Raw genomic sequence first — 27050 nt, forward strand, 5'->3', positions numbered from 1 at the left:
GTGCGAAACGAGAGGTTTTAATTCAAAATAAATAATATTTCGTCTGATACATTTGGATTTTTTAATGTTCTATTTCTAATTATATTTAATTAGTCAAGTAATTATAACGTAAGTAAGCGTGTACAGGGATCACATAAAATATCGAATTAGGTTAAAAATATGTATTTTCATAAAAGATGTAATATGATACATTATTTGGACAGGTGTCAGTAGTACAGTTACATTAAAACGAATATCCTTTCCTTTATGTTAAACAAAAGGAACACAGGAATCAGGTTGAAGGACATACTACATTATCCGCGCTGTCACACGACCCAATACTGGGATTAAACACGGTATTCGTGTAACACTTCCGACGCGTTTGTACTCCATCGTCACATTCGAAATAGTAACGACAGTCGCTTGGATCCCTTATGTTCTTTTTGCCACTTTTTGGACATTCCGATGTATCAGGCTGTGGTGTCCCCGGCGTTGTTGTTGTTCCCGGCGTTGTTGTTCCCGGCGTTGTTGTTCCCGTTGAGCCAGTGCAAGAGGGTACATTAAACGGCCAGTCACAGGTTTGGGTGTCCGGATTGAAGGCTAGCTGCTTCCCGTTACCGTATTCCGGGCAAGATAGTATACATCCCTGTCCATTATTACATTTATAAAATTTGTGACAATCCTTCTCATAAGGAAGGTGAACTGTCTCATTGCCATTTGGAACTGGACAGCCTGGATGATCGACACATTCTGGTTCAGTATTCGCCGTTACTATTGTGACGAAAACGAACAGCAGATATAAGCCTGAAATTCACACAGAAAAGAAAAGCAACGTAATTGCGACTTATCGACATCGATCTTAAACGTATATTTTTAATTGAAATTTGCATTAGGTAAAACTAAATTGATCTTGTGATCGTATAGCATTATACCTCGTGTACAGTCTTATTTCAGAGATACAACTTTATATCTTTCTGTTATCACTTAGCACAATAATATATATCACTATTTCGTTTGTAAAATCTATGCACTTATGAGAAATTATTTAAAAATTTCCAATCACTTACCGTTCATCCTAACGTACGAATACATGTTTGATTCGTTCCAAAGGAATAATCGTTACTGTCGCTTGTCTGACAGCTACAGATGCTTTTCATTCACACGAACCGATTTTTATAGCCGATTAAATCTTATCATTAACATACTATTTATCTTATCCCCACCCGTACTTACATTCTGTTTATTTTAGAATTAGTTACCGATACTATATTTGTTTAACATTCTTTCATTTCCTTTACATTTGACATTTGATTTCCTTAAGCAAATAGTTACATTAACACGACGTAATAGGATGTGTCGGAAAAAATTATAATATATTATTTCTATTTATATGTCAAAAATGAGTTTAACTATGCCATAAGTTACAAGCGAAGAATTGATACGTTATATTTGCAATAATAAATTGTAATATACGAACAGTTTAATAATGTTCGTTGTTACAAGATGATACAAATTGCATTTCATTTTCTTGTTTATTTTAATCGCCATCAAATAAGAGATGTGTTGGAAAACACATTCTTAAATATTACATAAATTTATTAATAATACATAAATTTCGTAGGTAAGTAAGATTGTTCCATGATCTACGGTGTAAAATAGTAAAAATTCAATCGTTAAGACTAATTTATTTGTCGATTTCTCACGAGAGTACTCAGTACTTTCTTTCCATAAACTAATCGTGTAACCCCCGAACATTATTAGCCAACCATATGAAATCATACTCCGCGGTAGATCAATTTGACTTTAACGTTCTATAATTAACCACAACTGATTTGTGTATGGGGAAAAAGAGTTTCAACGAGTCGTCTGAGAAACAAATTTTTAAATTCACTCCCTGCGCATCTATTATGATTATTTATAAACGTTAATAACTTTCAAACAACGTGTGCACGATGTCGTTAATAAGAAAATAGTATAATGAAAATGACAAATGGTAAATCCTCTTAAGATAGAGCACATGACTGTGCAAAATTATTAACAATTGGAAAAATTATCAACACTACGGGTCAACCAACCCCGATCTGCCCTAATGCTATGTCTTCGAATGACGTTAAATTCGTCCCAGTAAAAATAGCTTTTACGGTTTAACATTTACGAATATGTTGCAGTTAAACGTTATTTTTCTCGCGCATCTTACGTTAACGACACATAATGAAATTGACGAAAACTAATCGACGAAAGAAGTGAAATATCTATCAGGCAAGTTAAACCGAGTTTATACGAGATATTTCGTAACTGATATCGAATGAAAATGTCGGTCAAGGAACAGAAATGTTCATCCTGTATTTCCAATAACTTTACGGAGGAACAATTTTGCTCCGACCTTATTTTTGCGTTAACCCTTTGCACTCGAGAGGTGAGCTTCAGTCACTATTTCATAAAATTTGCAAGATCGATATAATTTTTTATTTACTGCTCAAAAAGGTATCGTCAGCTTTTTAGTAAAGAATCTTTGAATTTCTACTCTTCTCTAGCGAAAAGTCGTCGAGTGCAAAGGGTTAATAGTTTAGCATAATAGCATAATTTGACTTTCACTTACGAGACTCGATAAAACCCCGATATGCCAAAAATCTGCCACAACTCGAATAGGAATATCTGATGCCATGACGGTCTAGTCCGGTTCTCAATCGATGAAACCACGAATCTTTTATTTTCTACGACAACTATCGCAAAAAAAAAATGTTACTTTAAAACGAAAATTATCTCGTTATGACAGAGTTGTAATCGCTAGTTTAAAATCAGTTTCCTGTAATCGGGCTGATTATCGTGTTTATGTATTTCGGCATCGTTACCTTTATCAATTCGTGTTCCATCTGTAGCGATACGGCCTATACTTTTGATAGTAGAGTTGTATAAAGTTACAGACTTTTGAAATGTTACAAATGAATTTACTTTCAACGGGTAGATGGTGAAACAAAAGCAGGATTATCAAATTATAGGGAAATTTATATTGCGATACATATTTTTGCATATCGACGTAATAATAGATTAGCTGAGAGTAGTATACACGTGTATTATATACAATAGTAGAAAATAATATAATTAGATTATTTAGTAGCACGTTAATTTAAATATTTTAAATATTTTATTATTAATTTACATTATAAATAAAAACATATATCTCAAAATTGAATTATACATTTATATTACTTGTAAATATATTAAAGAATTCTGTAAAATTCGGATATTTCGAATGATAGATAAATTACAAATGTTAAATAACTATATTTCTACATTTTTCTCTTGTCGTTCGATAGGCTAGAATTGAGAGATACTGAAAAATGATATAGCGAATAATTTACCCGAGGTTAAATTTATCGGCAAATGAAAAACCTGACCAAACAGACGCGTTTTCCGTATTTTGTGTTACTTCGCAGTGAGCAGTTTCTGGTAATGTACAGATCTGTTCTACTTTGTTGTAATGGAGACCGTCTGAACATTCGACTAGATAAGGACGTCCTAATGAACATACGCAATACTTTGTGCAGTCTTCGTGAGGTAAATGCACGGAAGGTTTGGAATTCTCTATCGGGCAGGTACCGATACATTTGTCTACCTCATTTGAGTATTGTCTCATACAATGGGCGTCCACTTTGGCACATGCTCTGAGAACGTAATCATAATAATATCCATCGTCACAAGTAGAACGAATTTTTTCGGTACCATCGCATTGATAATATATGGTACAGTTGCATTCATGAGGTATTACTTTAACATCTTTAGGTCCACAGTCGTAAGGGTCGCACGATAAATTTCTTATGTTTTCATACCAATCGCATATTCCCCTCTCTTGGTCGAAGTACTGATCTTCGGGACACGTATAAACATGTCGGTTTCCATCCATGCATTTGCAATATTTTGTACAATCTTCGTGAATTGTAATTGACGTGGAGTCGTGCATAGTTTTGCAAGTTTCCTTGCAATGCTTAGCATCGTCGTTTTCTTTGTCCTGATAGCAATGAGGATCTGTTGTAACGCAGATTTGTTTGACATAATCATAGAACATTCCTTCGTCACAGTGTTCACGGTGCTTCGTACTATTGACGCATTCGTAGTACAAGTTACATTCACATTCATGAGGGATCGTAGTTGCATCACCACCAGCCGTGCACGGGAAAGGGTCACACGTTAAGTTCCGTATATTCTCCGGCCAATCGCATTGCTTCGTATCCGGATTGTAAATCCACCAGCCATTACATTCTTCAACTTCAGTTTCTCCATTATCGCATATACAATACTTCTTACAATCTGTATGTGGCAAATAATCTATGCCTGTTGACGGACATGTACCGAGACAGTCTCTGTCGGGTACATCAGGGTAGCAGTGATGATTTTCCGATTCGTTGACACAATGCCTTGTTACCGAATCGAAGGTCATCCCTGGGTCACAAATTTCGAGATATTGCTTTCCATCGTGGCATTTATAATACTTCTGGCATTGACATTCGTGAGGTGAAAGTTCTCCCTCTGTGCACATATTAGTGCAGTTAAGTTGGCAATTCACGTTTTGCGGTAAGTTGCATGTCTGTAACGTGTCGTCGAAGTAAAGCTGTCCTGGGCATACCTTCGTTACTATTCTGTCATCCTCGCACTGACTGTACATATTGCAATTACAGGAATCGGGATACAACCTGCATTTCGTGTCAGATACAGAACACCAGGTTGGCGAAGTTATCGTAGTTGTAGATGAAGTAGTTAGTGGCGATATATGACACTTCGTATTCTCGGGTAAATCGCACGAGCTGATCTCTGGGTTGAAGTAATGCCCTGAATAGCAAGAATGGGCAAGAGATCTGTTACCGTTGGCACAGACGTAATAAAGCGAACAGTTTGTTTCGTGTGGTATGAGTACACGACCATTTTGTGGGCATTCTTCTAAATAAGCAGCTTTCTTGTTTAGAAGAGTAGAAACCTCCTGATTGTCGAATGTAGCACTGGTTGGATCAGCGCAGGTTTGTCTAATGTAATCGTATACCAGACCATCAGGACACGTATTAAGGTACATACGTCCCTGTTCGCAAGCGTAAAACTTGCTGGCAGAACAGTGATGTGGAAAACGGGTAACTTTGTTCGATTGCTCCAAAGGACATTTAAAATCGTCATTTCTAGGGGCGATTTCTTCATTTGCATCAAGCAGATAGGGCGCAGGCAATTGCGTCGTATCGAGGGATTTCGACGAGCAATCGCTACTCAATGGCCACGTGCACATACCTTTTACCGCGTCGAAAGACAATCCATCTTTGCATGCTTTCTCGTTTTTCACACCGTTTACGCATTCGTAATATAAACTGCAGTCCGTCTCATGAGGAATGTCTATAGTACCGGTTGCAGGGCACTCGACGGTTGGATACGGTTTGTCACCCGATTTGGGATCACATACCGCCTTTCCGGATGTGATGCATGTCCTGAGATTAATGTCGAAAGCTTTGCCATAAGGGCACCACCTCTCAATGTACTCTCCATCCTCGCATTCGTAGTAAGCGTTGCAGGAGCATTCGTGCGATAAATATACAGACACGAGCAATTTTTCCGTGGGACACGTGTCCTTGTAAAGCTTGCACGTCGTACTTTCCTCAGGCGTACATGTCCTCTTTACACCGTCAAATAGTTGACCAACCTCGCACTGTTTCAAACTCCTCCAGCCGTTATGGCATTCGTAGTACTTGCTGCAATCGTATGGATAGGATTCTCGGTAACCATTTTGGGAACAGTCGGGTGATTTTGATATACAGGTCGTGCTCCATGGCCAGCTGCATACTTGTCTTACAGGGTCAAAATGCAGCAATTGCCCCGGTGAATATGATGCACATTCCAACAAAACTTTCCTATCATAAGTGCACTTGTAATACTTGGTACAATCGGTTTCATGAGCGATGTATACGGTTGTACCGTTCAATCTATCTGGGCATACAGCTGGATTTTGGTATGTTTCGAGGGATACTCCACCAACTAGTGCTATCGTCGCTAAAGTGACAGCGAGTGACAGCGACGTTTCTAAAATAGAGAGAAAAGAAAGGGATGAATACTCTTTGCTGGTAAACGTTCGTGTCGTTTCGTTACGATCAAAATAGTTCCCTGTCTATTTTCTTTCATCTTTGTCCTTCATTTCCACAGCGAATAGTCACGTACTATCGTGACCTATTATATACCTATATACTATATGTAGTATATGTGATACACTATCTATTACTTACCCCTCATTGCTAGAAATATAATTATTACTTCCCCAATGTAATAGACTTCTCTGTTACAGCTTATTTACGAAGTACTGACAAATTTAGAGGATTTGGATTGACTTTTATAGGTGTAAAGTCTTATCGAATTATTATCGAGATATCTTGCACCAAATTTATTGTGCCTTATACTTTGGACTTAACTGATTATCATCATTTGATATACCTTTATGATGTAATTGTCGTGACATTGAACATTTAGTTTATTAAGTAAATTCGACGACATAGCACCGATTTCCACCACTTTTATATACGCTGTAGAACTTATACTTCGCTGCATTACATCTTCTATCATACTTGTGCATCTGTTACGTCTACGTATACGACCACTCCTGATGTATGTAGCAAACGTTTCCACGATTATTCGTATACATCGTATCATTTTAACAACTCACAAGAGCTTTCACATGAAAATTCGACAAAAATATGAATATCTCGCAAAGCTTTTGAGAGGAAGTCCCTAATAACGAACTACACGTATTTATAATATATATACGTGTGTATATGTATATATATGTGTGTGTGTATGTGTGTGTGTGCTACACATATTTCCTATTTATCTATAAGAAAATAGAGCACTTCTGTTGGGTTTATATCGATAAACGTATCGATAAAGAATTAACTCAAGTATATCTGAAATTCTTTAGCCATTACGCGATACGATTGTAGGATATTTTTACCGTTTAAAACGCGAAAACAAACTACGAAAAAGAAAAGAATCGTTATTCGTTGTATGCTTTTCGCGTAATTTTTATTATAAATCGTCGCGTGTCGTGATAATGCTGACAGGCACCATTTTACTTTGTTTTGCGTAATTTTCGACAGTGGAATACGAAGCTTTTAAGAAAGAGCGATAAGAAAATAAGCTGCACAAGTGTCGCGAATTTTTATCTGTTCGAAATACGCGCGCCGTGTGTAACCGCGATAACGCGAATTTACCGATACAACAGACGATTACCGGAGTGGCATAATCCTTGCGTTTCCCAAAGATACCCGAGGAGAAACATGAAAAGCTTCCTGGTTGACGTTACCGACTGTCGATAAAAACGATAGTCGATGGTGAATTACGGTCGATCATATAGTTGCACGAACGAGACGCGTTTCGGGAATGCGATGCCAGTGTCTCTGGCATCGTTGCGTCGGTAGTGCATGTCTTCGTCGCGTTCCTTCAAAAATAACGATCCAATAAGAAGCGTGTAAACAATGGTTGGAGAGCATGGGATTGGCGGCGTTGTCGCCAAGTCGGGTCAGAACAGCCAATGAGACAGTGTTAATTTCGATCCAGGGGAAAATGCATCGGTCGTCCTTTCCCCCCACCAGTGACGGCGGCACGGCTCATATTCAGTAGACTCGGCCATTTCTCTCGCGAAGCGTAGCAACTCGCTTGGCCGTAACATTTTTTTTCTGTAAAATCGTGCGGGTATTCCCGTAAGCTTTGCAAAATAACGCGACGCAAAAGGATGATACACTCCGGGCGCACCAGGCTCGAGGTAAGTCAATGCATCGTCTGACAGTAAACGGGCTGAATGTGAAACGCGCGTCAAAGTCACTACGGGGGGGTCGTGCGTGTGTCCAATGTTGTCATTGCCGAGGCGAACAGCTGATCCGCTCCCCTGGCCACCGTAATGCTTGGCACCGTTTTCTCGCTCGTTTCTCGGCCTCCTGCCGTGACGACAAGCAACGAAAACTGACGGTGAACACGTTTCGACGATGCATCGTTCGCGAACAGTTAAAGTCTTCTTACTTTTTGATCGCTACCATTTCGCGTATATCTCCTTCTCGCTCTCCTTCCTTCTGTTTGCCTCTCTATCACCGCGCGCTCTTTCTTTCTCTATCTCTGTCTCTTTCTCCCTCTCTCGTTTACCGTCTCTTTTTCTCTGATCGACCAACCAACAACCAGCCAACTCCATCCTTTGTTCTTCTTTCTTTCTGTACCTTGGTTCGTTCCCTTTCAGTTTCTTCGTCTTTGCCTTCGGTAGGCTCATCGTAGTCGTCATCGTCGTCGTCATCATCATCGTCATCGTCATCGTCATCGTCATCGTCATCGTCATCGTCATCGTCGTCGTCGTCGTTGACATCGTCGTCGTCGTCTTCGTCGTCGTCTTCAAATCCGTCTTCGTCACCGTCTTCGCCGTTGCTGTCACCGTCGTCATCATCGTCGTCGTCGGGAATGTGCATCACAGTGACAACGGTATATTCGGATAGTGTTTTGTTCCCATCTCTCGTGCATTGTATTTCGCTTTTGTTCCGTCATTGTCATTGTCATCGTCATCATCATCGACAAATACGTAGTTCGAATATCGTTCTCAAAGAATGTTGCTTTAACAGTGAACGTGAGTTACTTTAATCCATCTTTGATGGGTGCATCGTATGCAAACTCAAGGAATATCTCCGTTGACAACGAGGTCCGTACTTCTCTCTCTCTCTCTCTCTCTCTCTCTCTCTCTCTCTCTCTCTCCCTCTCTCCCTCTCTCTCTCTCTCTCTCTCTCTCTCTCTCTCTCTCTCTCTCTCTCTCTCTTTCTCTCGCTCTCTCTCCCCTCTTTCTTTCTCACTTTGACAAATCTATCTATGCCTATCTCCCTCATACTCTGTTTCTCTTTCTTTTGTCTTACTTCATCTTCTTTCTCTTTCTCCTACTTTTCCTTTCTTTCTCTCTATATCTGTCTCTCTCGCTTGGTCAAATCGAACGTCTGTTACTCATTCGTCGATCGTAACGCGCTATTAGAATGTCGATGAGCGTTGTCCTCGCTGGTTAAACAGTCGAACAGTTGTCACGAAAATCCGTCTGTTCCTTTTCAAATACGTTCACCCCCTATCTCGTCTCTGTTCGTGTCTTCGTCATTCCCTATCTCCCCACTCCACTTTCCAGTCATCCCTCCCTCTCCTGCTCCCTTCTATACAGCGGTCTCATTTGTGTGGGTGCTTTTATGCGCACGGATCCTTGTTCCGCGTCCAAATCTCACGGATCGAGGAATCCGAGTATCCACGTCGTCTTCGGCGTTCTCCGTCTTATCGCTAGCCTTTCGTCGCGCGAAACGTGCTCGCCACGCGTTGCTCTTCCATTCTTGCAACAACGCGTCGCAGCCTTGCAGATTTGGAGGGAAACTGGCCGATCAACGTCGCTCGCGTGTAAATAGAAACGGCGCGCGTTGCCGATCAGGCAGGTCTCTTTACCTGCGTTTCCTCGCGATACCCTTATCTTTTCTCTTCTTCCAACCAACGGTTAGACGTTTCGTCTTTACTCGAAACACTGCACGCGAATTCAAGGAAATCGGATGTATACGCTTATCGCGTTCGATTTCAAACCTCGCTACGTGCACGCCGGCAGGTATTGCTGGTCGATCTCGTCACCGACACGCGTCGCGAACGAGGGAAAGACGTTAACACGGGAGCAACGTTTGCCCGGTGTCGTTTCTCTCAAAAATCGAATCAGTGCTTCGATACCCTCTTACGTAACTGACAAAAACTCCTCGACGCTGTTAGTAAAATCGCATTTTTATTACGCGTCATTCGTCGCCCTTGGATCCCGCTAATTGCGTCGAAAGTTGATCGAACTGTGCGATCGTGCGCCTTTTCCTCGCGTTTTCTTGCCTGAAAACGGGAAGAGACGTCGAGACGCGACGATTAGTTCGCTTCGTCGAAGAGAGATACGTAGCGAGATGCCGCAGAAAGAACAATGCGATCGTGCATGTAAACACCGCGATAATCGATACGACGCTGGTATCAGCTTACGCAACGTGTTTCTTAACGAGAAAACGAATTCGGAGGAGGGATTCGTCGGACAGCTGTATCCGCGAATGCCTTTGCGCCGTGAGCATCGATCGCGCGACAGATCGTATTTCCACGCGGAGATCGATTGGGCTTTACCTTAGAGTTTCGCGAGCGCGTGAGTGGAATAGTGGTCGGCAACGAATCGCGTGGAAAAACGAACAACGGTTAAAGGTGAGCTTGTAAAAGTAAGCGTTAAAGTCTACTTACGCGGAATGCCAAGACGAGTTCAGTGACCTACATCGCAAGGTCACCGAAGGTCATATGCAGGTGCAACGCGATAGGTGATCGGACTTTAAAGAGTACGCGTTGTTGCGCGACGTTTGTCGGAACTGACGCGAAGGCAACAGATCGAAATACGGAATATTAAACCGGCATGGTTCCATATCTTTCTATCGTCCCTTATACGATTTCCGTTTTCGTTCCAGCTTCCGAGCCTATATGATCGTGCTATACCTTTTTATCGCTTCGAAACTCTCGCGTTCTATTTTCCCCGAAAACCGCGCCAGTTTACCGCTACTTCGAAAATCGTTCACCGTGCGGCGCTACGATCGCTGGGACCGTTTTGCGAAACAGCACTCGCCTGTTTCTAACTCTTTTTAAATGCCATCGACGACGAGTGCCGCGTGGCCTCTTCGACGTAGATCTCGAGTGCGTTTTCGCGAATCCATCTAGATTTTCACAACGCGGAGGGGACGAGAAAGCTGCCAGAGATACTCGATACTAGGCCGTTACTACGTATTTTTAATTACATCCCCAACCTCGCGAATCCGATTCGTGCAGGAAATTTGGGAACTACGCGGAGTAAGATATTTATAGAAAGATCGGCAAGCGGATCGCGGTATCGGTCTCGTCGCACGCGTTCCGTCTTTTCACGTGTCCGTTTAAAAGGCCAAATAGAAGCATCATTTTCGACTTGCGCTTCTGTGCGATTAACTATTTATTAACTATACCGAGGAAATCGATCGACCGACGGTTCAATGCACTGCTCCGATTCGTACTCGACTTCCACGAACGAGTAACTGTTGATAGAAATTAATCTCCAGCGTAGTTTCGAGCCGCGCAAGATTTGCGACGAGGAAAGCGTGAAAAGCGACGGAATAAAATTGGATAATTGGAAGAGGCGTGATTCGCGGTGGCAGATTCGAATAGGATCGATGACGATTGCCGTGACAGGTATAGAACTCTCGTGACCGATGATGATGATCGCTGTTTTAGAAAAAAGTAAGTCGCGTGGGCGTGGGAGGAGGGGGCCAGGTCGGGCAAGGGGTACAAGCGGTTGAGGATTCCGGTGCAAGCGGTCAATGGTGGAGGCAACAGCGTCCATCGTATCATCATCATCATCATCATCACCAACATCATCACCATTATCATCATCAGGCCAGTTATTACACGTCGCAATCGCATACTCACAACAACCCTGTCACGACCATGAAGCAGTCTTACATGCAGGTTGGTCAACTTGTAATGTCACGCATGCAACTTTGTTCTCGCTTCGCGTTATCATCGGCTAAATACTCCCTGTCCTTCGAACACCGAACTCGTGTTCTTTTTAACGCGAACTCGACGGCTTGCCTGATGCGCACGTATCTTTCGTTAGATCTACGATCAAACCGATCACTGTGTGTTATCTTCCAGCCGAATTCATTCCGGTCTGTTTCTTTTCATTTTTTTTTTTTTTTTTGGTTTCAGCTAACATGGGTGTTTCATGACGACGAGGCACAGATTAATAAGAAACTGCCAAAAGAACTGCTGCTTAGGTATCGTAATACGTACACACCTGTTTTACTTCTTTTAACATCGGTCTTTACGTCGATCAACTTTGCTTAATTCGAGATTCCACCCTTAATTGACATTCCACCCTTAATTCGATTCTAATATCTTCTCTTTTTCTTTCTTTTTTTTTCTTTTTTTTCTTTTTTTTGTCATTTGATATTTCCCCCTTGGTTTAGTTTCTTTCCCCCCTTTAACGCTACCACGAGAATTTTTCGAAGAACCAAATCGGGAATACGTGTAACGTAATTGTACTATTGGCAGAATTCTCTCGTATCTCGACGTAGTTTCGCTATGTCGGTGCGCGCAAGTAAGCAAAGCCTGGAACGTGTTGGCACTCGATGGATCCAACTGGCAGAGGATCGATCTCTTCGATTTCCAGCGAGACGTCGAGGTAAATCGAACCACCGACGCGTTGCTTACCACCCTTAAATTTCAACGATGTTAAAGGATCCCAACGGCGTTATCGAAACGTCCTTCTCTTTACTCGGCTTAAAGGCTATCGAAGCTCATCCACGTAGAGTCGAATTTTACCGAGCTTCGCGAACAGAGATTTTAGGTGGTAAGCAACGTGAGTCGATCGTATACTATAGAAAGTAATCTTTGAGAATCGTTGAATGTTCGAAAACTAATTGAAATATTCGAAATGCAGGGACCAGTTATAGAAAATATATCGAAACGATGCGGAGGCTTTCTACGACAGCTGTCTCTGAGGGGATGCCAAAGTATCGGGAACAATTCGATGTGCACGTTGGCTCAGTCGTGCCCCAACATCGAAGAACTGAACCTGAGCCAGTGCAAAAAGATCTCGGACGCTACCTGCGCTGCCCTAAGCAGTCACTGTCCGAAACTTCAACGACTGAACTTGGACTCGTGTCCCGAGATAACGGACATTTCCCTGAAGGATCTCTCTGACGGCTGTCCGCTTCTCACTCACATCAACCTGTCCTGGTGCGAGTTACTTACCGACAACGGAGTCGAAGCGTTGACGAGAGGTTGCCCGGAACTCCGTAGTTTTCTATGCAAAGGCTGCCGTCAGTTAACAGACAGGGCTGTCAAATGTCTGGCCCGTTACTGTACCAGTTTGGAGGCGATCAATTTACACGAATGCAGGGTAATTGCTCGTGCGATTTAACGAGAGCGGCCAAACGTTCCGATTGCCCGAATATTTTCTAGATGCTTTTCAATTCCGTTACGCGAAACTCTCGATTCACCGAGTCGTGATCGAACGATTCGGGCAATCGTACGTATGCAAAGATCACGGGTTGAGCGTCGTAAGGAACGTCAAACGACGTTACGCGATATTACGTCACGACCGACGTGATTGCGTTTCACCTGTATAAAATGTTCGTCCAACTCTTTTGTCTTCGTTCGACGCTAAATCTTACGATCATTCGAAACCGTTCCTTATCTCGAAACGTTTGTCAAAGTGGCTTATGAGAACGGATTTGTTGCAGAACATAACGGACGATGCAGTTAGGGAACTCAGCGAACAATGTCCACGATTGCATTACGTTTGTCTGTCGAATTGTCCCAATCTAACGGACGCGTCTTTGGTCACGCTGGCGCAACACTGTCCACTCCTTAGCGTGCTCGAATGCGTCGCATGCACTCATTTCACCGATGCGGGCTTCCAGGCTCTCGCGAAAGTAAGTTTATCATCGACTGATTTGTCGTGATCCAAAACGTGTAAATGATATCTGACCAACGCGTTCCCTTCCACTTTCAGAATTGCAGACTACTCGAGAAGATGGACCTAGAAGAGTGCCTTTTAATTACAGATGCCACCCTCATTCATTTAGCGATGGGTTGTCCCAGATTGGAGAAGTTGGTAAGGAAATTTAAACGATCGTAGATTTGAAAGAGATATCGGACAAAGGGGATACTTTTCGAAGCAAAGAGTTCGTTTGCCGAATTGCGTTAACTTCTTGAACGCAGAGTCTATCTCACTGTGAACTGATCACCGACGAAGGCATCCGACAGTTGGCCCTTTCTCCGTGTGCAGCGGAACATCTAGCGGTATTGGAATTGGACAATTGCCCCCTCATCACGGATGCTAGCCTCGATCATCTTCTACAGGCCTGCCATAATCTCGAGCGTATCGAGCTTTACGACTGTCAACTGATTACCAGAGCTGGCATACGCAGACTCAGAGTATCGTATCGCAAGTTTCTCCTTTCGTTTTCCTTCTTGCCGTTTCATCGTGCATGAGACAATTTCTACCCTTGATAGTTACCTGTAACTGCGATTAAGCGATTCCATCTAAAGGGAATACTCGACAGTCTGTTTTCGAATGTTCCAAGAAGTGTCTTTGACCGCGTGAAACGTTTAATTCCTTTTTAAGCTAATTTTTAAGCGAGATTTCGTTACGATAACGTTTTCCAAGTAATCTAAGTGATCCCATTGTTCTTCGTTTGCCTTAACGAACCACTTGGTCGTTCTGTTTCAGACACATCTGCCGAATATTAAAGTCCACGCGTACTTCGCGCCAGTAACACCGCCGCCAAGCGCGGGAGCATCTCGGCAGCGATACTGCCGATGCTGCGTCATTCTGTGATTTCGCATAAAACTGACTCTGATGCAAATCGTCCGATGTACCACACTACAGGTGGACTTTTAATTTCGATGGTCGCCGATTCACGGCGATCGTGGGTCCTTCCCTCTTCCGGTTGCCAGACCGAGACTCTGGTCGCCTATCGTCAACAGTGAGAACAAGCCTCGTCGTGAATGAAATCGCGAATCCTTTGACAGACATACCAATTCGACTCGCAACACACGCAACGAGTACAAAAGAACAGTACGTCAACGACACTCTTAACTTCTACACGCACACTTATCCACACACACTACACACACATACACTACACACACACACACACAATACACACATACGTGCGCGCATGCGCAATTATCAGCTGCTGCTGCTGCAATTATTACTAATGTGTCACTGCTACTACCAGCTCACTGTAAAACTGTTTCTATCACTGCTATTCGACACTGTTGCGGTGTACAGTGATATATCGTTTCTACTGGAACTCTATTGATTTTTGATAGTACGTGCTTTAACAATCGTCGTCGTTTCGTCACGGCAGTAAGTAACTATTCGGCGATGAAAGGATATTCCAAAGTTGTTTCACCGACGATCACTTCGTTTCCCGATCACACTCGTCGCACCGATTTCTCGGATAAAAGAGAAGAGATAAAAAGACGGAACGACAGAGACGAAGACGCTAATGACGATGATGAGGACATCGGAGAGAACGATGACGACTTGCGCGATAGCAGCAAGCATCTTTTCCTTTTTTTTTTTTTTAATTTTTATCTAACGATAAGCGTTACGCACCGCTCCTATACGGGCCAACACGATCGTACGTATCGATCGTGAGCCGAAAATTTTCGCGGTTGGATGTTCCACGTGAAACAAAATGATAAGCATATATACATACGTATATGTATCATATATATATATATACACATATATATGTACATATATACATATATTTTTTTAGTACGACGCATTCTCTCTGCTAAACGTAAACGTTTAATCGTCAAGCAAAAAGGAACGCGTAATCCGTTCCGTGTGCGGTAACGGCACACAGCATGCGTCCAATAATTACATTTTTCTGAAATTCGAAAAGGGAATAGAGAAGGATGGAAATATGAAAGAGAAGTGAAAAAGGAAATATAAAACGAAGTCAGAGAAGGTAAACGACGTCGCGTCGAACGTGTTTTAAGCTACGTATAAAAGCCGTGCTATTATTCCAGACATTCAATTTCTATCGACGTGCGTGCTTGCGTGCGTGTATGTATGCGTGTGCGCGTGTGTTCCTGTAGCAGTTTCTCAAACGAACACTGCCTGTTATAACGTTTTTGATTTAAAAAAAAAAAAAAGAAAAAAAAAGGGAAAAAGAAACGAGAAAAGAGAACTCTACGAAAAGGGAAACTAATTTTTAAAAAAGGGAGGGGGGGGAATGGAAAGGCTAGAAAACTACGGAAAAACGGAGAGAGAGAGAGATAGAGAGGAAAGAGAAGAGGACACGGAAGACGGAATCTCATGGAGGAATCACGGATCGACGTACCATCGTTCGTTTAGATCAAGAGACACGCACGTTCTTCGAAAATGAACGATGCACGCGTGCTACGAAGATGTCGTCGCGGAAGCTTTATTTCCTTTCCGGGTCTAAGAGCCAAGTTCACGATCTCACACGCCAGACTGGTAACCGCGACACCTACGAACGTTTCTTTTTTTTTTTTCTTTTAACGAGACGCGCATGCATGTCGCGGGCAACACACTTAATGAGAACGGAAACGAGAAACGTAAGGAAGAATCCAGCGCGGTTGTTGACTTCGCTTCTTCCTAGAAGAGGAAAACCGAAGGGAAAAGAAGACGAAGGAAGAGAGGGACAAAGATGCGACAGACTCTGTCGCGTTTGAAGCTCTCGTTTAATTGCTACCAGCGTTTCACGGTGGCACACGTTTATGATGCATTTTACGAGGACTCGCGAACGGACGGATGGACAGACTGGACAACTGGTTCTGTTCGCGAGTCACGCTTATCGAGTCTCAAACGTATCGTACATATTCCACCTCCCGCCAGCCCAGACATCCATATATACATTTTTTCCCTTCTTTTTCGTTTCTCCTCCCTCGTTTTGTAACGTTTTATTTTTTCTTCCTCTTCTTCTTCTTCTTTTTTCCCCACTCCGTATCTTAATTCGTCATGGACTAGGAGAGCACAGACTGACTAAACGAATCAAAGCGTTGATACGTTGAATAACCGATTCACCTGAGCCTAGCGATCTACTCGCTGGCCAATTCTTACCTTTTAAGCCTAGGTTTACGGAATGGTGGCAGTACGCGAGCCGACTATATACGTCGTGCATACGTTGATACGTGTAAAGTCGTTTGTTCGCTGATCTTTGAGTCGCGGCTACGTCGTTCGAACGAAAAATCGGAAGAAACGGAACAGAAAGGAAGGAACGAATGGAAAAGCGCGAAATGTAGAATGGGGGAGAGACGAAGATGGAAGTTCGACGCGATGTTTATTGTCTTACGATGAAAGTTAGCCGGATAGAGAGGAAGAACTCTGGTCACCCTGCGTGGTTTTGCTTGCGAGGAAAGTTAGGGGAAAGAAGAGTCAGAGAAGAATCTTCGACTGTGAGAAAGTTCTCATGACAGAACATTCGACTTTTCGTGATCGATGTTTTGACTGGAAGGGCGTTAAAAGCGTCGCGATGGCTCGAGGAGACAGCAGCCGTTCGCGTTTATATTTTTCTTGAAGTAGTCGGAATATACTCGATTATGACGAAGAAGCTTTAAGCATCGCCTGTAACGACTGAACGTTCGACGATCGAAGCCAGGCGAACGTCTTTTTTTGCAAAACCGAGATGAACACGACGGTCCATCCTAAAGTGCAATAGAATCGCCACGTGACCGCACTCCGTTTCTCTCCTTCCCGTTGTTTCGACGAATTTCAAGGAGACAGTCATGTGTATCGAACGCGTGTCGTTGCGTCGAGAGAAAAAAAAAGAAAAAAATAAAAAAAAAAATAAAAGAACGTATAGATTGTTAATCCTTGCTAGCGCGTAAGAGCGTACATCGTATATGTATTTAATATATAGTGTGTAAACAGAATACCGAATGAAGAAACACACATGAATATAAGTATAAATGCAAATATATAAAAGGTATATATTAACAGAAAAGGGAAAGAAGCATTAAAAGAATAAATATATAGATATGATATGTTTTATACGCTGCATGTCATCCTTAAGAGGAACTAACGTGATCATCGTAACGCGTCGTTCGGTGTCGTTTGTTTTTTATTTTTTATTTTTTTATTTTTTTTTTTCTTCATTTATCTTTAGCGATTAAGGGATGCACGAAAGGGAATCGGCAGATGTTTTAGGATAGATTTTTAATCGAACCAGACGGTGGAACAAACGAACTCTGTAACGCCACTCGATTTACCGCTCGCGGGTCTCGCTCACGGAACCATCCGTTCCGTTCTTCGTCCATGCTTTTCCTTCGAATTTTTCGAAATTTTTCCATCGATCCTACGAAAACAAATTCGTGGACGCACGCACGACTGTCGCTTCGCGCCTCGTTCGATCGAGTTCGGCTCAAAATATGAAGTCAATCGCAGTGCCTGAGCCGCCGCAGAACTTATAAATTGCGTATAATTACGTAGTCGAAATTTCACGGATAATTACTGTATGGCGGAGGATGTACAAGATTTAAAAAGAAATAATAATAATAATAAAACGAAGCAAAGACTCTCATATGTGCCAGCCGTTAAAGATTTTCGAGCGTGATTCACTGTTTCTCTCTGCCTCTATGTCATTCTCTCTCCTCTCTCTCTCTCTCTCTCTCTTTCTCTCTCTTTTTCTCTTTGGCTGAAACGAAACTTGTCGAGCGCTCGACAGTCGTGCATCCACGTGCAATTAGCGATGTTTAGCGATGTACATTCGATATTCCGGTGAGTGCGATAATGCTTCGAACCTTTTCGAATGTCGTTCAAATTTATAAAAGATTATCGGTGATAAAGTAAACACGAAAGGTTGATATTTCTTTTTCTATCTCATTTTTCGTTTCTTCTCTTTTCTTCCTTTCTTTCTTTCTTTCTTTCTTTTCTATTCGAAATCTTTCGTGTAGCGAAAACGTACGACCGTGTAAATAGTCAAAAGAATCTCTCAGGAAGTTGCAATTTCGTGCGATATTCGAAAAGATTCGAAACTATCCGAAAAGGTAGGAAACTTCTCGAAACTTTGGACGTCTTTCGCAGAAATTATTTCGCAGCGATCTTTTGAAATACCCAAGACGTTTTAACGAACGTTTACGTTTCATGTGCGATCGTCGATGCATTTTTACGGTGTTCTGAGTTGAAGCTCATTCTCGATACGATAAGACTGTTTAGTTACTCGTGACGCTTGATGCATTATCGGCATTTCACGCCATTCGAAGTTGCACTTCGGTTCGACCGATTTATAGGAAAAGGCAACGAGACGTTCGAACGACCATCGCTGTTGCACGAACCTTGTCGAATTCGTTGGATGTTCGAATGTCTCGGAACCAGTTCAATGATATCCGTGGTAATAAAGAAAGAAAAAAATAAAAGCACGAAAAAGCAGGAAAAAGAAACAGAGTAAGTTAGGGGATTCGAAAAGGAGAAAAATATCGAGAAAATCTATATAGTTTCTTCATTTTCGTAAACGCTCGTGAAAATTTTATTTTTAGTAAATCCGTCGATTATCGATGATGAAAGTCATTGACGCGAATGTACGGCCGGAATTTGGATCGATGATAGATTGCGAATCATCCACGGATCTGTGAATCGGCGTAATCGTTAGTACAACAAATTGTGTATCGAATATAATAGAATCGTGTCCCGTTACGTGGAAATATTGCGAGACGCAAGAGCCTGTCGAGAAGCCCGTTGATCGGGCATGGGAAAATCGTGAAGAATTCTCGGGAGCGACGTACGTTGAGATCTGTTTACCACTGAAACGAAGGATTATCGTGATAATGGAAGAAAACGAAATGAACAAGAGGAACGGAGAAGAATTGTTTACCTATCGCGGTGTTGTAGTCTACTGGTATATAATAACGCGCTATATGTCCGACGTAACAAGAGATCGTGTCGTAAGGAGAATTGAGAAAGAACTGACGCGAAGGAAAGAAACGAACTGGAAAACGGAGGAAGAAGGTGAAGAGGAGATAAAACGAAGCTTTTGAAGCCGAGTGATCGAGCAAGTGTTTGGCTGTGCTGTAGAATAGGAAAGAAACAGAGAGAGAGAACGATGAGAGAGAGAGAGAGAGAGAGAGAACGTGAGATTCGGGAGAAAGAATGAGAGAAAGAGAGGGTGTGAACGAGAGAGAAAAGAATACAGATGTTAATCGAAGCCAGCGAAAGTATCAAGTACCACATTGTATACCCTGGTCGTGTGTTTTTCAACCTCCCTCCCCATTCCCCCTGCATACACTATTTTCGTCCCGAAACAGTATTTTGTGAAACGGAAAAGAATGAAAAAGAAAATATAAGCTCGGTCGCGATCGAGATCCATTTGATTCACGGTTGTAAAATAGAAACTTAAAGACAAGAACGTAACACGTTTAATGGTCTACACGTGTCGGCCTACACGTGCCTCCTAAAGTCACGACGATCTTTGCTTTTAATTGAACAGAAAGTAAGAGAACGTCGCGAGAAGGAATCGAATATAAGAGAAAAAGAAAAAAGAAAAATACAGGAAAGATTACATACAGTTCGTGTACGAATACTGTAGCTGATTATACATTGACATTTCGCTGCTTCGACAAGCTACAGTCTACCATGTATATATTTTCATTAATGTATGTATAATAAAAAGTATATTCGAGACAACGATCGGCTCTGTTTAGTGTGCGCTGTTTTGTCGTTCTTTACGTCACTATATTATGGTCGAAGAATCGATATACATTTGGAATCGATCGAACTATTCCCGTTACGGAGAATATTTTTGGCTTCTGAATAATATATATATACACATACATGTATATATATATATATATATTATCGCAACGACGTATTTCTTCTAGAAATAAATTTTAAATGAATAAACTTCGTGAACTTTGTTTGTGTCATGTAAAACGTTACCTACTTACGTTCACCTCTTTTAATAAATTTTCAATGGACTTTTAATATTTCGTATACTCGCTATCTGTTTACTACGTTCTATACGAACATCTTAAGTAAGTAAATGTTAAGTAAATACGCGTTGTTTATAAGCGAAGGGGGAAGAAAAAGGCTAACGAAAATAAGATTTGAATATTCGATAGCGTAAAGGATTAAAGATACAATGAATGGAGTCGCTCGTACTTTTTTATTGAATGAGTTTACTACGCACGCTGCACGTCACGTGATGTTACGCATGTTGCCTAGCAACGCGCTCCATTTCTACAGTCGCATGGCCGCCAGCCAGTTCGCCATTCGATCCGTGACCGACCGGCTGTTTAAAGTCGAATTTTGCAAGTTCTTTTCGTTCTTTGCCGTGAGACTCATTCATTGATGTTTATTCGCGATACGTGAATCTGTGCGACTGAACAAGCGTTAATCAAAAGACCTAAAATTCAATACAAATGAAAGTCGAGAGGATTAAACGAAACTAACCTCAAAATAAATTCCTTTGTTGCTTGTGCTCGTTTGATATTTATCGTTGCTAAAAACAAACAGAATTTGGTGTTCTCTGCATTCACGATGATCGACGAAATTAAGACTAGGAAAGAGAAGTAGTATTATTGTGCTTTACGCCATTCTTTTGACTCCTTAATCGGAGGTAAATATAACCTATTTTTGATACTACAAATACACGATGAGTAAATACAGAAGGAAAGAATCCTCGAGCGAGGACAGCGACAGCGAAGAGGAAAGACGTAAAAAGGATATCAAAGAAAGAGACGAGTTTGCTAATAGGTTAAAAGCGAAAGATGAAAGTAAAATTCGAAGAGTGGCTATGCCAGCTGGTTCAGGAGCAGGTAAACCGTATTTTCATACTATTATATTTTAAACAGATGTAATTATAGCTTTATGTTGTATACAAATATGTTCTTTAATAGATATACATAACAATGGGTTTTATAGACAATTTATTGTCTGTACATTGTACTGTATTTTACGTTTGATCTAAATATCGTTTCTTTATTAGCCGAAGCTGCCAAAAGACTCAAACTTATGGAAACAGATATGCGAGAGAAACTGGTGCCCAAATTGCGTGTCGAATCTCGCCGCAAATACCTGGAGAAGCGCAAAGAGGATAAAGTTGCTGAGCTGGAGGCTGATATAATCGACGATGAATATTTGTTCCAGGAAGAAATGTAATTTGTAAATTGTAATATTACTGAAACAATGCACCAAAGAATTGGTTAATATTATATGACTAATCGATGTGTTTATATATTAGATTAACGGATCAAGAAAAGACAGAAAGGGCGCACAAAAAGCAATTGCTTCAATTAGCTAAGGAACATGAAAAAGCTAGGGAGCTTGAAAGGGTGCAGCGTTATCATATGCCTTTGGAGAAAGGAAAATTGGAACCAGAACCAGAAGTTCACGACAATGAACCACCGCAATCTGAACAAAGCAAATGGGAATCCGATCAGATGTCTTCTGCTGTTTTTCGGTTTGGTGCTAAAGACAGAAAAGGTAAATGATATTTTGTTACTGATTCATTTTTAATTGTTGAGCTTCATTGACATAATTTTTAATTACTTGTAGCGCAACAAGATTATGATCTATTATTAGAAGATGAAGTGGAATTTGTTCAGGCATTACGTATGCCTGGCAGTGAGAAAGACAGGAGGCGCGAAGAGAGTCCACCCCCACAAGTGAAGGCGTTGCAAACTATACAAGAGACCAAAAAGAGTTTACCTATTTATCCTTTTAGAAACGATCTCATTCAAGCCATCAAAGACCATCAGGTATTTTGGCAAATTTTTATTTAGTCAAGTTTAGTAAGTCGAGCAACGATGATTGTTATCGTATCGTTTAATTTCGCTTAGGTCTTAATAATCGAGGGAGAAACAGGTTCTGGAAAAACCACGCAAATTCCACAATACTTGTACGAGTCCGGATTCGCGGAGAATAATAAGATTATTGGCTGCACGCAACCACGAAGAGTAGCAGCAATGTCCGTTGCGGCGAGGGTTGCTCACGAAATGGCTGTAAAATTAGGCAACGAAGTAGGTTACGCGATTCGTTTCGAGGATTGTACTTCTCATCGTACTCGTATAAAATATATGACCGATGGTACTCTTCATCGCGAATTTCTCAGCGAACCGGACTTGGCTTCTTACAGGTATCGAGATTCAGATAATATTCATTGAAATTTGCTGCTTGCATTTTTACAAAATTTGTCTACTCATTGCACTCTAATTAGTCGTTCAATTATAATCTATCTGCTATATTTATTTTTTAGTGTTATGATCATCGACGAGGCTCACGAGCGTACCTTGCACACGGATATTTTGTTCGGCTTGGTAAAGGATATAACGAGGTTCCGAACAGACCTGAAATTACTAATTTCTTCCGCCACGTTAGATGCTACAAAGTTCAGTGAATTCTTTGACGATGCCCCAATATTTCGGATACCTGGTCGACGTTTCCCCGTCGATATTTATTACACCAAAGCACCGGAAGCTGATTACATCGATGCTTGTGTTGTCTCCATTCTTCAAATACATGCTACTCAACCACCTGGCGATATATTGGTTTTCTTAACAGGTATTTCCATCATTATCGTATATATTCGATACTTTTTAGTTCATTTCTTGCAACTTTGAACAGTTTAACGAATTCCTGTTAGGTCAAGACGAAATCGAAACTTGCCAGGAAATGTTGCAAGAGAGAGTAAGACGACTAGGTTCAAAATTAGGGGAACTCTTAATTCTACCTGTTTACGCTAATCTTCCGAGCGACATGCAGGCAAAGATATTTCAACCCACGCCGCCTGGCGCGAGAAAGGTACGAAATATAGATTTCTTATTTCTTTGTCATTAAAGTGCATCCTTTGAATATTTTCAATTGTTAATTTTTCAGGTAGTTCTCGCCACGAATATAGCAGAAACGTCGTTAACGATAGACAACATAGTGTACGTGATAGATCCTGGATTTGCGAAGCAGAACAATTTTAATTCCCGAACAGGTATGGAGAGTTTAATGGTTGTACCAATTAGTAAAGCTTCTGCTAATCAGAGAGCTGGTAGGGCCGGAAGGGTGGCTCCAGGAAAATGCTTTCGACTGTACACAGCGTGGGCCTATCAACACGAACTCGAGGACAATACTGTTCCTGAAATTCAGAGGATTAATCTCGGTACCAGAAATTATATTAATTAATCTCAGTCACAAAAATATATCATTTTCCATTCCTTCTGTGGGTTTCTTTTGGGTATTCAAACTATTTCGATGTTACAGGAAACGCCGTGCTGACTCTGAAAGCATTAGGAATAAATGATCTGGTCCATTTCGATTTTCTCGACCCTCCACCCCACGAAACTTTAGTTCTAGCCTTGGAACAATTGTATGCTTTGGGTGCTTTGAATCATCGCGGAGAATTGACGAAACTTGGTCGAAGAATGGCCGAATTCCCTTTGGATCCCATGATGGCAAAGATGTTGCTGGCCAGCGAGCAATATCGCTGCTCAGAGGAAGTAGCTACGATCGCTGCCATGTTATCGGTGAACGGGGCCATTTTTTACAGACCTAAAGATAAGATTATCCACGCAGACACAGCTCGAAAGAATTTTCATGTTCCTGGTGGCGATCATCTGACTTTGCTGAATGTGTACAATCAATGGCAACAGAGCGACTTTAGTACTCATTGGTGTTACGAGAATTTCATTCAGCATCGGTCAATGAAAAGGGCCAGAGATGTCAGGGAGCAATTAGTTGGATTGATGCAACGAGTTGAGATGGAACTCGTATCGGGTATCACGGAAACTGTGAACATTAGGAAAGTAAGTAAAAGTAAATTATTAGTCATTCCTGTTTTCTCTTTTTCTTTTTTTTCTTTGGATTTGTTTCTTTTACTAACAACGATATAAAAAGACGCGAGGATAAGTTAAGCTCGGGAAATTGAATCAATTGATTGAATTCCAGGCTATCACAGCAGGGTATTTCTATCACGTGGCGAGGCTCTCAAAAGGTGGACACTACAAAACAGCAAAACATAATCAGACAGTCTCCATTCATCCTAATAGCTCGTTGTTTCAAGAACTACCTCGTTGGCTGTTGTATCACGAGTTGGTCTTCACTACAAAAGAATTTATGAGACAGGTATTTAAATTTTTAAATTATAAATATTAAATATAATAATATTAATTATTATATTATATAATATAATAATATTAATATAATGAATTTTAAATATTTGTTAAATTATTAATATTATTATATTATATAATATAATAATATTAATATAATAAATTTTAAATATTTTTTAAATTATTAATATTGTAGCGTAGCGTTGAAGAATTATCTTCTTTGCGATTACTTATGTAATTTTAGCTATTTCAAGAAGTTGGAGCGAATAATCACGACATTGTTAAATTTTACAGGTAACAGAGATCGAGAGTAAATGGCTTTTGGAGGTAGCCCCTCATTATTACAAACCAAAAGAACTGGAAGATTCTACGAATAAAAAAATGCCCAAAGTCGCAGGAAGATCGAGACCAGATGGAACCAACTAATTGTTTAAACAGAATAAGTTTATAAAATAACATTAGATCTTACGCACTGTATAAAAATACATTGTACAAACCGCTGTGACTTTTGCTACGCTATTTTTTAAATAAGATGTGAAAAAAACCAAGTATTCCAATAAAGCATTTGTACCTTGAAATATAGAAAATAACAAACCACTTGTACAATATGCATATTTGTAACTAACAAATTAAGTCAAGAATTTATCCCACATTATTGTAAATGTATTCTATTTTAATAAAAAAAATTATAATATATTTGATTACAGTTTTTTATTATTCTCCCCTTCCCGCTACTTTTTATAGTTTCTTGCAAAAGTAGAAATTTACGGTTTTCGGCGATTTTGTATCAGGAGAATATAACTCTGCAAGAGGTAGCACGTGGTACTTTCCTGAGGCCAACTCTGGGTCAATTTTTGCGATTTTGTATTAGGAGAACATAATATGAAAGGAAGTCGTTCATTGGGCAATACTTTGCCAGCCGCTCGCGAAAAACTTTCAGCCAATTTTGCGACTTCGTATTAGGAGAACATAATATGACAGGAGGTTGTTCATCGGGACAGTTCCAAGAAATGACGTCATTTCCAAGAATTCTCGGACAATGCTTTTGATACTTCGAAGAAAAGTTTCTGGTCGATTTCGCGATTTTGTATCAGGAGAACATAATATGACAGGACGTTGTTCGCCGAGACAGTTCCAAGAAATGACGTCATTTCCAAGAATTCTCGGACAATACTTTTGCCGTTTCGATGGACAATAATTTTGCCGCCTCGGTGGTCAATACTTTTGCCGTTTCGATGGACAATACATTTGCCGCCTCGATGGTCAATACTTTTACCGCCTCGATGGTCAATACTTTTGCCGCCTCGGTGGACAATACTTTTGCCGCCTCGATGGACAATACTTTTTCCGCCTCGATGGTCAATACTTTTGCCGCCTCGATGGACAATACTTTTACCGCTTCGTCGTAAAATTTTTGACCGATTTCACGACTTTGTATCAGGAGAACATGATATGACAGGAGGTTGCTCGCCGAGACAGTTCCAAGAAATGACGACATTTCCAAGAATTCTCGGGCAATATTTTTGTCGTCTCGAAGAAAATTTTCTGACCGATTTCACGACTTTGTATCAGGAGAACATGATATGACAGGAAGTTGCTCGCCGAGACAGTTCCAAGAAATGACGACATTTCCAAGAATTCTCGGGTAATATTTTTGTCGTCTCGAAGAAAATTTTCTGACTGATTTCACGACTTTGTATCAGGAGAACATGATATGACAGGAAGTTGCTCGCCGAGACAGTTCCAAGAAATGACGTCATTTCCAAGAATTCTCGGACAATGCTTTTGCAGCCTCGCCGTAAAATTTCCGACCGATTTCGCGATTTTGTATCAGGAGAATATAACTCTGCAAGAGGTGGCACGCGGTATTTTTCTGCTTCTAACTCTTGACCAATTTTGCTGATTTTTTAACAGTGGGACAGAGCTCCAAGATACGTTATTTCTCAAAATTTAGCGTCATTACTCGTGTACATTTAATCTGTTTATTTCTCCTGCTCTATCTCCATTCTTTACTGAAATTCGCGTTAGGAAATTACAAGAGAAATGAATCGAAGACTCGTTATTTTTTTTTTTAAACTTGCACTATATTTCCAGTCTCATAGAAATTGTTACAAATTCAAAAATTACACGAATATCTTAAGGTATTTCTTTATACACTGTTTAAAATATTAAATAAATATCGCAGAACTGGGAAATTATTAACATAACTTTCATCGTTGTAGACAGCTTGAATTTCTTTCCTTCTCTTTTCGCTTTCTCGATTTTCTGCATTGGTCTTCTTTGTCTCGGCATTTACAGGTTTCTGCAAATAAACGAATCCATTGTACTCAAACGAATCGATCTTGTGATAAATGATAAAAGACTTTATTTCTAAGATAAATGGTTACCCGAGAGGAGTCATAAAAATGTAACTCAAAAGACAATATCGTAACATGCTAGACATT

General features: G+C 40.8%; 3 protein-coding genes across 3 annotated transcripts; 2 read left to right on the forward strand and 1 right to left on the reverse strand.

Annotated features, from left to right (window-relative positions):
- Nucleotides 1–271: 271 nt before the first annotated feature.
- LOC108555404 (uncharacterized) lies at nt 272–6240 on the reverse strand. The gene is made up of 3 exons (XM_017911031.1): nt 6234–6240; nt 3373–6033; nt 272–783 (listed from the first exon to the last, which is right to left on the reverse strand). The coding sequence occupies exons 1-3, from the start codon at nt 6238–6240 to the stop codon at nt 272–274; spliced, it is 3180 nt and encodes a 1059-aa protein (XP_017766520.1).
- A 1400-nt stretch (nt 6241–7640) lies between these two features.
- LOC108555427 (F-box/LRR-repeat protein 20) lies at nt 7641–15259 on the forward strand. The gene is made up of 8 exons (XM_017911055.1): nt 7641–7762; nt 11734–11801; nt 12079–12208; nt 12467–12928; nt 13272–13463; nt 13544–13645; nt 13753–13968; nt 14264–15259. Exons 1-8 carry the CDS (start codon nt 7733–7735, stop codon nt 14369–14371), a joined length of 1308 nt encoding a protein of 435 aa, XP_017766544.1. The 5' UTR covers nt 7641–7732; the 3' UTR covers nt 14372–15259.
- A 5801-nt stretch (nt 15260–21060) lies between these two features.
- Nucleotides 21061–25032, forward strand: l(2)37Cb (DEAH-box helicase 16 lethal (2) 37Cb). Its single transcript, XM_017911232.1, has 11 exons — nt 21061–21324; nt 21495–21663; nt 21750–21991; nt 22064–22266; nt 22348–22643; nt 22764–23068; nt 23151–23308; nt 23384–23657; nt 23759–24300; nt 24443–24619; nt 24901–25032. Exons 1-11 carry the CDS (start codon nt 21162–21164, stop codon nt 25030–25032), a joined length of 2661 nt encoding a protein of 886 aa, XP_017766721.1. The 5' UTR covers nt 21061–21161.
- Nucleotides 25033–27050: the final 2018 nt, after the last annotated feature.

This window comes from Eufriesea mexicana, unplaced genomic scaffold, assembly GCF_001483705.2.
Source record: "Eufriesea mexicana isolate 0111107269 unplaced genomic scaffold, ASM148370v2 scaffold124, whole genome shotgun sequence".
Lineage (NCBI taxonomy): Eukaryota > Metazoa > Arthropoda > Insecta > Hymenoptera > Apidae > Eufriesea > Eufriesea mexicana.